The sequence below is a fragment of the Pogona vitticeps genome, chromosome 1 (assembly GCF_051106095.1).
Source record: "Pogona vitticeps strain Pit_001003342236 chromosome 1, PviZW2.1, whole genome shotgun sequence".
Lineage (NCBI taxonomy): Eukaryota > Metazoa > Chordata > Lepidosauria > Squamata > Agamidae > Pogona > Pogona vitticeps.
The window spans coordinates 332653659-332667630 of NC_135783.1; the positions used below are offsets into that span (position 1 = coordinate 332653659).

A 13972-nucleotide genomic window follows, 5' to 3' on the forward strand; every position below is an offset into this window, starting at 1 on the left:
AGAAAATTTGTCCTGTATCCAAGTAGCCCCATTTTATTATTTGATTATCCTTTGATCTTCTTACTTCACTGGATTGGATGTCAGTCTATTGACTGACTTCCAGATGGTCCACCCAGGGTCTTGTCATGGTGGGAGACTTTTAATCAGCATTGATCCATCTGGCAATAGGTGTTGTTTTTGCTCTCCATAGGCTTAATCTATCCTTTTCTGGTTTAATATTTAGAGCCAGTGTGCAGAAACCTTATCCTCAATTTTATCTGTTCTCTAGGAGGTTGCACTCTAGTACAACTTACTGCTGTAGTGCAACTTACAACACTAAGCAACAAGATTTTAGGCTACATGTACCTGCAAACAGGCACAACTTATTTTGGGATCTGTATGGTAATTTCTGGTGGATAGCCCCTGACAATGTTAATCTGAATCTTGTGGCATTTTAAAGACTAAGCTTTCATGGGCAGTAATTGTATTGTAGGTTGAGTAATTTACAATATTAATTTTAAATTGCAAAACATTGGCTTTCTGCACACTGAATTCCAATGCTGGTTTATATGCTTTCTATAGTATCCATGTAAATCTATTATGGACTATAAAGAATAAAATAATTAAAAAGTTTGAAAATCTTTTAATAAAACTTCTGCTGGACAAGTTTAAAACAAGAAGAAATGAATGAATTATTTTACTTAGGCAAAACCTGGTCTTTATTTTTTCTGACTGGTCTTTTCTCTCCCCCCCCCCCCTTCAAAGTAAAAAGCTATACTGTTGTGGCATCCTAAGCTTAAGGTACATATAAATATCAATTGTGTACATAAAATTAAAGAATTATAAATAAGTATTTTCTTCGAATGTATCACACCACTTACAAGTATAGGGTGAATAAAAATCAATGATTTTTTTAAAAATCAAAGTGATTTAAATCATGATTTAAATTAAAAATGCAAATTTTTAAATTTAAATTATTAAAAAATCTGATGTTTTTTAAATTTAAGTTGTGATTTAAATCAATGTGAATCATTTAAACCAAATCTATCTTGCTTGAGTAACTGTACTATAAACTAATTTGGCAACCATAAGGCACAATTTCAGTCCCAACTAGTTTACACCCACAAATATCAATAGAGTTTTTGCTTGGAAGTTTTTAGTCAACATTTTAGACAAATTATGCCCAACCATTTTAATGGGTCTAAGTTATGACTAGAAGTCCTTTGAACTCATGGCTGCCATCATCCCCAATGTGGAGAGATAAAAAGGGGAGCGAGGTCAGAGTACTCTATGGCGTGAAAAAGGAGAAATTGGGGATCCTAATTTTGCATCCTGAGAAATTCCATCATTTATTTAACTTGTTTACATTTTTTGTTTTGTTTTTTGTTTTTGCTTTTTCATTTTCTTTGCTTGGGCTTCTGACACGATGCCCAATGCAGACTGGGAATGCTCCCCCGAAGCCTCAGACACAAGTAATTTTCCAGACTGAGTTGGGTATTTGGTCTTCATTAGGTTCTTAAACACTGGCTGAGACAGCAAGTGTTTCAGATGCTTCTTCATCCCCTTGAGCATTCTGAGTTTCTCACTTTCTTCTTGCTCACTGCGTTTGCCTCCTGCGGACAGACATGACAAAAACACGTAAGGGATACCACTGAGAGCTAGGGGAGGATTTTGAGAGCTTGACACCGTAGGTTCACATCTCTACATGACAACTTCAAAGCTGGATCAGAGGTTACTTCTGCATACCTCTCTTACCCTGGGAGTGGCAGTCTGTGCTTCAGTGTTAGGACACATGTTTTGTACACTGAAGATCCAAGCGCCAAGGCTCCCCATACAGGGGAGAGGCAGGATCTGTTCTCAATCATCCTTGAGTGCAAGACGCGGAACAATGGGCTCAAGTTACAGGAAGCCAGATTCTGGTTGAGTATCAGGAAAAACTTCCTAACTGTTAGAGCAGTAAGGCAATGGAGCCAATGACCTCGAGAGGTGGTGAGTGCTCCAACACTGGAGGCATTCAAGAGAGATTTAGACAACTACCTGGCACATATACTTTAATTTGTATTCCTGCACTGAGCAGGGGCTTGGACTCAGTGGCCTTAGAGGCCTCTTCCAACTTCACGATTCTGTAACTCCCCAGTGCTGAGATACTAGGGTCAAATGTAACTGGACAAGAAAAGCCTATTGGTTGATATTCCAAGGAGCTGATGGCCAAGTACAAAACCTGGCCTAGGTGAACAAACAGAATTCACTTCAGCATAAGGTGTAATCACACACAAGCCAAGAACCCAAATATTTCTGTTCCATGTTTTGGAGCTCCAGTGATTATGAACAGCTGCTGTACACTGGAGCGTCCATTCCTCTGGGAAGTTCTCAGATATGAGACAGCCAACCTGCCTTCTAAAGTGAGGTGTGAATAACACGCTGTCCCTGAATACTGAACACAGCCTTAATTCGTAGCCACTCTTGTTACATTTGTGGCTTAGAATTCCCCTTGCATTCCACCACGACTCCTATCAAGCATATACATCTTCTGTCCCAAAGCACCCAAAGACATTTTAGAAATCATGGATAGAACCCTATGGATATACCTGAATTACTACCTCCTTCTTAGAAGGCAGGATCCTTAGTAAATCTGCTTCAATAGCTCCTTCTTCCCAAGCCCCAAGTCCTACTTACCTATTAAAACATCATCATCCAGCTCAAGTTCAAGGGCTTCTGCAGCTTGCTGGAGCCAGGAGTTGTGATGCTTGGCACGGCTGTTAAAATACTCCACCTTCTCAATTTGTCTCGCCAAGTTCACCCTCTCCTACAACAAAAGGCAACCATCACACGGTTTTTGTGCGTCTTATGCAAAGACAAAATTTGAGCACTGAAAAGAGGTGCAGAAAAGCACCCTCATTGCCTACAGGAAAATGTTGAAGTATTAGGACTGAGGACAGCAAAGTATGCATCTGTCCCATGCAGTAACTTCCCAGCACTATTATAAGAGAGCACTGAAGACCTGCAGACTACACAGGCATTGTTGCTGCCATTCAGCCTAAACTATGGATGAACCAGGACAGCTTGATGGAAGTTCGGAGCAATTCAGGGGTGCAATTTTACTGAGGAGTTGGGTTTTAATTGTTGTTTGCATTTGAATTATACTGTTAAAGATGTTGAATGCCATTTGGAGAGTATAAGTATTCTGCAAATCATTTCTGTAAGATCCTATGGCAAATCAGTCCATACATGTTTTGAGCTGGAAAATAAATGAAAAGGACGTTTGGATACTGCACTTCTCCCCTGAATTGCATGGGTCCAAACATAATGGTTGTGTTAAACATTAAGTTTCCCCCCACCCAATGAATAAATATTTCAATAAATAAATATTCAATCAATAAATACTGAATAAGTATTGTGCTCCTGGCCACCAGGAACCCCATGAGTTCAACACTGAAAACATAAAAGTGGTCTACTTGTCCCCAAACACATCTCTAATTCAGCTCTAATTGTAGATCAGGGGGTCACAAGGGTCTTTAAGGATCATTACACATAGTACTGTATGGAAAGGATTGTCAGTGTTATGGAAAATAACCCTGATAGAGAGAACTGTTCTCTCTCTCTCTCTCTCTCTCTCTCTCTCTCTCTCTTTGTGTGTGAATCAACTGTTTATGCTTTGTAGCTATGTTTTTGGAGGCACAGGAGTTACACGTGGAGTTTGAACTACATGGGAGTCTAGCACCCCTAACTCCAGTGTTGTTGAAGGGAGAAGTGTATTTTAAAAGATAAATGAAGTGCAAAGATTCCTTTTAGAAGTGGATCAGGCAGTAATAGGATTCTGGCTAATATCTGTCCTATTTTTTGTAACAACACCAACATTTTTTACATTTCTACCAAATCATATGTCACTCGGGGAACTTTGACTGTGAGGGGGAGGGTTTAAAAGTGCAGTAAATAAATAAATAAAAACTATAATGGCACGGTGAAAAGTGTGACTATTTTTAAAAGCCCCCAAACTATCGTGTTTCATCAAGTCCGTTCTGACTTACGGCAACCCCTTCTAGAGTTTTCTAGATAAGAAGCTCTCAGAAGGTTTACCACTCCCTTCTTCTGAGGGCACCCTGGGCTGGATCTTCTGGGATGCACAGTGGGGGAATCGAACTCCCAACTTCTGGCTCGAGAGCTAACCTACCGAGCTATCCCGCCAACTTTGTTTCAGAAGAAAGATTTATTTTACCTTGATTGCTGTCATATATTTTGTTTCAACAGGAAAAAAAGGAAGCTCTTCATTTTTCCCCAATGTCTTATAAATCCTTTTAAAATTCATCATGTCACTTGGACCAATTAGCAGCAAGCTCAGCCCCTCGTTAGCAGCTCTGGCCGTTCTGCCACTTCTGTGCACATAGATCTCAGAAGTACGTGGCACCTGCAGCAAAGCAAGAGATTAAAACCCTTCCATGAAAATTGGATATAACACATGAGAAAGAAAACAGCATCCAGCCTTCTCTGACAATCAGTTTTGCACTGTTTATTTTATGACTTAACATGTTGCATTTGCTCAGAAAGCTGAAGAGAACTTAGATCTAGATGCAAAGCTTCTGATTTCATGTATGCAGGCCACAAATCTGTGCAAGCACAGGAAAAAAAAATAACAAGATTCAAATCTGTATCAGGTACAAGGTGTTTGAGTTTCAGGATCTGACCTGCATGGTCTGAAAGCAGGCTGGAAGTAGCTGTCAGCTCAAGAGATCTGGCAACTGGGTGCAAAAACACCCAGGGGTCACAATGCAAAACCCCAAGACAGATAGCAAGCAGGAGAGCAGAGAGCTGGGTCAACCACATTTGGCCTGGAAGCAGAACAGAAGTGGCACAAGAGGAAAGGTACTGAAGCCCTCAATTTGAGACCCACAGACTGCCCTACATAGGCTTGGTCCACCTTACATAAATCCCAGCTTTCATTTATTACAAAGGCCAGTGTCAGACACCAGCTAAAGAGCAAAAAAAGGGCAGAAAGATATATCTGGGGAGTTGCTGATCTGGGCGAAGGAACTTTGGAAGCTGGAAGCCAGGCAGTTGAAGGAGACATAAAGTTGCCCTCCATCTTCAAAAGGAGCCTGTCGCTTGAGGACAGGATTGGACACTACTGTAGCTCCAACCCCAGATGCTTCCGCATGGCAACACTCACGGTTCCTCCTCATCACAGTCCAACATTATCTGGACAGGTACAATTGCTTATCCTCCCCTTAGGAAAAACACAGGAGAAAATTCCACCAGGTACAGCTTTTTCTGTCACAGAAATATGAAGGAGAACTTTGCCTCAGTTGATCCAGTCAGCCTGGTGTGTGAGGATGACGGTGACTGTCCATGATGGAAAGTAGCACCTGGCTTTGTCATACTTCCCACCCCTATAGGGCAAAGGCTCAAGAGCCTGGCCCTCATTGAGGCACAGGTCTCAGTCAGTGGTACTGCCAGTACTCAGGCTTCAGTACCTTTCCTCTTATGACACCTTTTGTTCTGCTTCTAGGCCAAATGTGGTGGATCAGACTCTATGCTTTTGATGAATGACTGAATGAATGAGGCTAGGAAAAACCTGGCCTCATCCAGGAAAAAGTGAAATAAGTTCTCATTTTAAAAAGAGACTATAATCCCAGAATCCTTCAGCCAGCTGTCATACCAAGCACAATACATAAGTGCAGTTTGTCTTCATACCTGGTAGTGTATGACATGCTGAACATGCGGAATATCAAGACCACGAGCAGCAACATCCGTTGTCAAGAGGGTGCAACTGAAATGGCAGAAGGGGGGGATAATGGGTTATTATGCAAAGCAAAAGATAAAATGTTTAAAATCCATCAAAACTGAAACAGATTCTAGCAGATCTGTTGCAGGCCTATGAATATTAACAAAATAGGGCTTGTAAGAGTGACCCAAGTAAAATGGAGACCTAGAAAGCAAAATGGAAAATGTGATATGATGGGGTAGAAAGTGAAGTTCTCTGAACCTCATTTTACAGTGCCCTATTTTCCCTGTGTTTTACTGTGTGGAATGGATCTTTTAAAATGAAATTACAGAAAAGATCAAACTATTTGAAATGTGAATTTATTGCAGTCTGCAATAGAATTTCCTAGCTCAATAGGATGATCAACAAAAAAGTATGAAGTGAGTGAATAAAGACCAAGAAATCATAAAATGTGAACTCTGGAAAGCAAGAATACTTTGGTCATGTAATGAAAAGGGCAACTGTTTATTGCTGATCATTCAAGGCAATGTAAGTAAGAAAAAAAGCATAGGAAGAAGAAGTCTGAATTGACTGAAGAACTTTGAAGACTGGTTTAAATGTGACACAATGCCACTGTCTACAGCTGCTGGACCTGAAGTCAAAATAGTTACGATGTCCAAACTTTAGTAGATGAACAACAACAACCTTACCTCTAAAACTTTCCACGTGTTTTGAATTGTTACAGATCCCAAAGCAATATGTAAAAGATTTTTTAAAATGAATTATTCCAAAAACCTCTGATTTATGAATGAGGGATACTGTGCTTCTGTACCTACAATTCAATAAGCCAGGAAATGGCCCAACAACACCTTGTCCATGTTGCCAGCAAGAAAAGCCTCACCCAGTTTAACATAGCAAAAGATAGCCTGAATTCTGACAGCATCAATGGCAGCAGTCAAGATGGTCTACAACAGCGGACTCCAACCTTTTTGCCTCCACAGACCAGTTTAGTGTGTGGGCGGGGAAGCATCTGTGCGTGCATGGGAGAGGCCATGCATGTGTGGGAGGGGCCACACGTGCATGGGAGGGGCTATGTGTGCGTGGGAGGGGCATGCATGTGTCTGTGCATGCGGGGAGACAGGAGATTTGTGTCCGCGGTCCGGTGCTGGCAAGGCCACAGACTGGGACCAGGAGAAATACACACACCCTTTAATCTCTGTACTATACTGTGTTGATGGTGCAACCCAGATGTTTATTATAGATTCTTTCAGCACAAAATGACACATAACAAATCACTACAGCAAACATGCCTTAACTTATGAGATGGTATACCGAGGCTAAAAACTGCCTCACTCTGCACAGAACAACTGTGCTCAAGGAAACCATGGAAACTATTTACAGGACTACATTCAACAAATATAGTTCACAAGTGCAGAGATGGGAACTGCACGTAGAACTCCACATCCTGAGGGGGGAAAAATGCTTCCTTACACATTGTGTGTCTTTTTATTTATCTGCATTTAGAGTTTAATCACTAGTTTTGTTTTTTTTCAATTGACTCTTCAATATGAAATTCAGTCAGTAAGTCAATTACAGTGAATCCTAAATATACTTCCTTACAACAAGACCTTCTGAAGGATGGCTAGACTTCCAGTTAACTACATGGACCGTTTGCTTCCACCAGAAGGCAAAGACATCTGGAGGGCTTTGGGATGTTAGGATGGTTTGTGGGCTGAAGATGAATTGTAACAAGTGAATAGTGCTTATTAGTTTTGATTCTGCGTCATCAAATCCATTCTGATTTGTGGCAACCCTTTTTTGGGGTTTTCTAGTACAGAATACTCAGAAGTGGGTTGTCGTTCTCACTCTTCTGGGGCAACCTGGGGCTGTGCAGCTTTCCCCAAAAGGCCACACAAGGCTGGCTCTTTTGGGATGCAAAGTGGAGGAATTCAACTCCCAACCTTCGGCTCCACAGCCAGTTACTTAACTATCACTCAGTGAGCTATGGCTTTAATTTAGAGGTTTTTAATTTGTTGGCAGGCTTTAATTTTGATTTTGCAGTTTATTTTTTTAATTAGACATTTTTATGTAGAAAGATCAAATATATATTTGATGCTGATTGACTGTTCATTGAGAATTTTTAAACAGATGGGGAATGAGTATACTTTAGCTGTGGATCTTTTTTACTCTGATAGGGGGTGAACTTGATGAACCTTGCAGTTCTAGAATTCCAATAAATAAAAAGTGCTGGACAGCTCAGTGGTTTCAGTCTCCGTCAGCCATAGACTGAAAGTTCAATTCCTCCTTTGCAAGGGCTGGACCCAATGATCTATAGGGCCCCTTGCAGTTCTAAGAGTATTATTATTAAGTACAAACTGCAAAATAAATCTACTGTATGTCCATAGAAGCAATACCTCTAAAACTGGCATGATTTTCAAAGAAGACTTCTCCATTTTATTTCACATGGAACAGGATATCTCTTCTTGCCTATTCCTTTATCTCTTAGCAATAATAAAGGGATGTGGTGGCACTGCGGGTTAAACCGCTGAAGCCTCTGTGCTGCAAGGTCAGAAGACCAAGCAGTCGTAAGATCAAATCCACGTGATGGAGGGAGCTCCCTGTTACATACAGCACTGATGTTACCTGTCTGTCATGGGTTTGGAGGGAAAGTTCCAGCCTATGGGGAGTGGAAGGCGGGACATCAGGAGGAGGGGCTGTACTGTATATATATGTGAAGCCTGTGTGAAGTTTAGCAGAGCTGAAGGAGAAGCTGGAGGAGAGCTGAGAGAAGAAGCTTGAGTGGGAGTCTGTGTGTCAGACAGGGTACTACTGTGTGTCAGTCAGTACCAACCTGATAGGTTCAGGTGTCTGTATGGTTAGCCAGGACTGATAGGTTCAGGGTCTGTGCTTCAAGTTAAGTGTTCTGTGTGAACCAAACTGTGTGTATGTATGATTGAGACTAAGCCACGTTACTGTATCTTATTCACCTGATCATTTTATTTTCCCTGTGTGTTGTTTTAAATAAACCTTATTCTTTTATTTGTTGAAAATCCATCCCTGGTCTGTGTGACTTCTTATAGGGAATGGTTGGTGGCAGCTTAGTGAAACTGTGGCATATCCCAGTAGGTCTGGGTTTGTCACATTGATTGGTGTCCAGCGTGTGGGATACGACTGGTCCAGTTGTCCAGTGGTACAACAAAGCCTTGGCAAGTGTGCCCAGAGCAAGGGGAGTCTAGTCAGGGACAATCTGAGAGCACGTAGGTAATCTTCTAGGTGTACCTCATGGGGAGGTGCGCTAGTAGAAGAACGTGTAACCTCAGATTGGGGACTAGATTAGGGAGCTCTGAGGCAGCCTGTTTTGGCGGGAAAAAAGCTGAGGCAAAACTGTGTAGTAGCAGTGATCTAGCCTGCCTGCTGAGAGGCCTAGCAGAGGGGGGTAGACTGGCTCGCAACTGTTGCAAGTTAGTGCTGAAGAACAGCAGCAATCTATAGAAAGCTGGTTCTGAGGCAAAAGAAAGAAAAAGAAAAAAAAGTGGTCGCTTTATTTTGAGGCTTGACTTTTGAAAGCAGCCTGTTCTGGGGGGGATTATGCCCTTGACTCGAAGCCAAATGGCAGAAATGGGTGAAGTGAAAGACCCCCAGGTAGACCAAGGTTCTGAGGATGAATTTGGCTCAGTGCAGGGTGACAGCACGGGAGAACAGAACCCAGAACTCAGAAAATTGCTCATAGCCCAACAGCATGAACTGAGGGTGAGGGAAATGGAGGAAAGATTAGAGAGAGAGAGAATGGAAAAAGAAGAAAGATTAGAGAGACAGAGAATGGAGAGGGAGAGAGAGAAAATTGCTCTGGAAAAAGAAAGAATGGCGTTTGAGTTAAGAAAATTGGAACTGATGAACCAGAACAATAATAACAATAGGGATTCTGAGGGAGGCCAATTGTCTAAAGCTGACCTGAAGAAATTCCCTGTGTACCACAAGGGAGATTGTCCTGAGGTGTTCTTTTCCCTAGTGGAAAGAGCGTTTGTGGACTTCTCAGTAAGGGAAACTGAGAAGATGACCATCATGCGATCTTTAATCAGTGGCAGCCTTGCAGAAGTTTATTCAGAGATGCCAGAGGAACTGATGAAGGATTTTGCAGAGTTTAAAAAACTGGTGTTTGCCAGACATGGGATAAATGCGGAACAGCTGAGGCAAAGATTCAGGTCAATCACCAAGAAACCAGAGCAGACTTTTACCCAAGTGGGGGCCCAATTGGTGAGGCTGCTAGAGAAATGGCTATCTCAGGAGGGGACAGAGACCTTTCAGCAGCTCAAAGACTTGATAGCGCTGGAACAGTTCTATTCAGTCCTACATGGGGAACTGAAATTCCAGGTGAGGGAAAGGAAACCGAAATCTGTGGCAGAAGCAGCCGAGATCGCAGATTTTATTTCCCAAATAAGAAAGCCCTTGGGTGAGGGGAAATCGATGGAGAAACCTAAAGAAACCTACAGCAAGTACTCTCAGGGACCAGGAAAAAACCAGCAAGGGGGAGGGGCCCATGGTGAAGGGAAGCCCTCAGACATGAAACCAAGACCTCAGATTTTGGAGGGAAAACCAAAACAAGATGAGAAAGACTCAAAATATAGCAGAAAATGTTATTTCTGTCAGGGAAAGGGCCATCTAATCTCAGAGTGTGAGAAATTAAAGCAGCTAAAAGGAATTGTGCCTCAGGATTCGAGTGGAACCAAGCCAAAAGCTGTGTTCTGTGTCCAGAAAGAGCAAAGCTCCTTGTCACTGAGGGAGCCTGTTGCCATGGCTACTCAATCTGGAACAGTTACATCTGCTGATCAGGCTGAGGAAAATGGTCCTCTTGTGGAGGTCAAGCGCTGCTTGCTCATGAGAACAGATTCACAGTTGTTTGAGACAGCAGGGGTGGACGTAGGAATACTTGACCATCAGTATCGGGGGCTGAGGGACACTTGTTCCCAGGTGACCCTGTGCCATCCAGATATTATTCCTAGGGAATATATAATCCCAAATGAGAGCATGAAGGTGGCAGGGATTGAGGGGCAGGTGATCTCACTGCCAGTAGCGGAGGTACCTGTGAACTTTCAAGGCTGGAGGGGAGTTTGGCGGCTAGCGATTTCATCGACTCTGCCAGCAGCCGTGCTCGTGGGAAATGACCTGGCTGAACATGTGAAACGGGTGCTAGTGATTACACGTTCACAAGCCACCGCGGGGACAGTTCAGGGGGGTACTGATGAGCCAGAGACGGAAGCAGAGGGGAGTTCAGAAACGGTGGTGGAAACCTTAACCGCCGACAGCCGATTTGGCCAAGAGCGGAGGGCGGACGCCGCTCTCCAAAAGTGTTTTGAGCGGGTGGCTGACGCCCGGCTGGCACCTGAAACCCCAGTGAGATTTCGAGAGAAAAAGGGGATTTTGTATGGAGAGACCCTGAGGAATATCTCAAAAGGGGGAGATGGGATCCGAAGTCAGCTAGTGGTACCTGAAAAGTATCGCCCCATGATCTTACAAAGGGGGCACTCTGACATGTTTGCTGCGCACTTAGGGGTGAACGGGACACAGCAGAGAGTCACACAGAGTTTTTGCTGGCCTGAAATAGGGAAGCAGATCGAAGAGTTCTGTGGACAATGTGATGTGTGTCAAAGGCGGGGGAATGACCGTGACGGAGTTGTGCCCTTTGCCTGTGGTTGACACTCCGTTCGGGTGCATAGGGGTGGATATTGTGGGACCTTTGCCCAGGGCCACAAAGAGGGGGAACAGGTTCATTCTCACCATTGTGGACCATGCCACGAGGTACCCTGAAGCCATTCCCTTGACTAACATTGAAACTAACACAGTGGCAGATGCCTTGGTGGGGTATATGTCCAGGATGGGATTTGCCTCAGAAATAATCACAGATTTGGGCGCATCGTTCACATCGAAGCTCATGAAACGCTTATGGCAAATCTGTGGAATTAAGCACAAGGAAACCACTGCCTATCACCCTGAAAGTAATGGGTTAACTGAGAAGTTCAATGGGACTCTAATGCGCATGATTAGGGCTTACTTGGCAGAGAATCCAAACAATTGGGACCAGAAGCTGCAATCCCTTTTGTTTGCTTATCGATCAGTGCCACAAGCCAGTACCGGGTTCAGTCCGTTTGAACTTTTATTTGGGAGAAGGGTGAAAGGGCCCCTCGATTTGATCAAACAAAATTGGGAGCAGATCACCCAGGATGACCCACAAGACGTTGTGACATACATAGGCACTTTAAGGAATGACTTAAAGAGAAACCTAGAGCTAGCAGCAGAGACCCTGCAAGCTCAAAAGGTCAGAAAGAAAGCTTGGGATGACCAGGAAGGCCGGGAGAGGCACTTTGACCCAGGGGAGGAAGTGCTTTGGCCTAGGCCCTGTAAAGAGAACAAACTGCAGCTGGGTAGCCCAGAAATAAAATACTTGGGTCACATAGTAGGGGGAGGAGTGATAAAACCCCTAGAGGCCAAGATAGAAGCAGCTCGTGATTGGCCCAGACCCAACACCAAGAAAAAAGTCAAATCATTTCTTGGGTTGGTGGGCTACTACAGAAAGTTCATCCCGAGGTTTAGCGAGATAGCGACTCCGCTGACCGATCTGACGAGGAAGAAGACTGATGACCGCATCCCGTGGACCAGCGACTGTGAGGAGGCGTTCCAGAGGTTGAAGCAGGCGCTCATCAACTATCCAGTGCTGCGTGCTCCAGACTTCGACCGGGAGTTCATCATCTACACCGATGCGTCTAACAGCGGGGTAGGAGCAGTTCTTTGCCAGGAGGATGAAAATGGTGACCAGCATCCAGTGTCCTACCTGGGTAGGAAACTCCAGAAAGGTGAGAGACATTTGGCAACCGTGGAGAAGGAGTTCCTGGCCATAGTCTACGCGATCCAGAAGGCCAAGCCTTACATCTGGGGAAGACATTTTATTCTGTGCACTGACCATTCACCACTGCAATGGTTAAAGACAATGAAAACCCACAATAGTAAACTTATGAGGTGGGCTTTAAACCTGCAAGACTATGACTTTGAAGTGAAGGTGGTCAGAGGGTCAGTGAACTGTGTTGCTGACGCCTTGTCAAGAAGACCTGAAGAATGAAGACGGCGAAAGAAACATGGACTATGTATATATTTTGATGACAAAAAGTCAAATGTGTCTGTTTATTAAACATGTTGGTTTGTATGAATAAAGGTAACTTGATGTATTGTTAATGGTAAATGTTTAAATGCCTAATAGAGTGTAAGTATAAGTAAGTATGGTATTGTATGTTATTATATGACTGTTTTGTATGTTTTGGGTCCAGGTTGTTTTTTGGTGAAAAGCACCTTAGCTTTCCCCCTACAAAACAACTTATAAAGAGGGGAGGTGTTACATACAGCACTGATGTTACCTGTCTGTCATGGGTTTGGAGGGAAAGTTCCAGCCTATGGGGAGTGGAAGGCGGGACATCAGGAGGAGGGGCTGTACTGTATATATATGTGAAGCCTGTGTGAAGTTTAGCAGAGCTGAAGGAGAAGCTGGAGGAGAGCTGAGAGAAGAAGCTTGAGTGGGAGTCTGTGTGTCAGACAGGGTACTACTGTGTGTCAGTCAGTACCAACCTGATAGGTTCAGGTGTCTGTATGGTTAGCCAGGACTGATAGGTTCAGGGTCTGTGCTTCAAGTTAAGTGTTCTGTGTGAACCAAACTGTGTGTATGTATGATTGAGACTAAGCCACGTTACTGTATCTTATTCACCTGATCATTTTATTTTCCCTGTGTGTTGTTTTAAATAAACCTTATTCTTTTATTTGTTGAAAATCCATCCCTGGTCTGTGTGACTTCTTATAGGGAATGGTTGGTGGCAGCTTAGTGAAACTGTGGCATATCCCAGTAGGTCTGGGTTTGTCACACTCCCATCCCTTGTCCCAGCTCCTGCCAACCTAGCAGTTCGAAGCATGTAAAAATGCGAGTAGATAAATAGGTACCACCTCAGTGGGAAGGTAACGGCATTCCGTGTCTAGTCGCGCTGGCCACGTGACCATGGAAGATTGTCTTCGGACAAAACGCTGGCTCTATGGCTTGGAAACGGGAATGAGCACCGTGCCCTAGAGTCGGATACGACTGGACTAAATGTCAAGAGGAACCTTTACCTATCTCATTACTCAGGAGCTTTTTTCTTTTAATTTAAGCAGAATGTTGCTAACGAAATTCACTGCCTATCTCAACTTTGCAGCCTCGGTATATAAGAATGTGCCATGATAGTGAGGACAAAGAGGAGGGAACCTGCACCTCTTTCTCCCCCC

The 13972-nt window shown here is 43.5% G+C and overlaps 1 protein-coding gene across 5 annotated transcripts in view; it reads right to left on the reverse strand.

The window, feature by feature from the left end:
- Positions 1 to 606: 606 nt before the first annotated feature.
- The window catches only part of DDX24 (DEAD-box helicase 24), a 29960-nt gene continuing 16594 nt past the window's right edge, over positions 607 to 13972 (reverse strand). For all 5 annotated transcript variants that reach the window (XM_020814422.3, XM_072986608.2, XM_072986609.2 and 2 more), the window contains 4 exons: positions 5668 to 5743; positions 4196 to 4384; positions 2656 to 2785; positions 607 to 1592 (listed from right to left, as the gene is read on the reverse strand). In XM_020814422.3, the coding sequence (XP_020670081.3) occupies positions 1342 to 1592; positions 2656 to 2785; positions 4196 to 4384; positions 5668 to 5743 (646 nt within the window). In that variant the 3' untranslated portion in view covers positions 607 to 1341. The remainder of the gene's footprint in view (positions 1593 to 2655; positions 2786 to 4195; positions 4385 to 5667; positions 5744 to 13972) is intronic.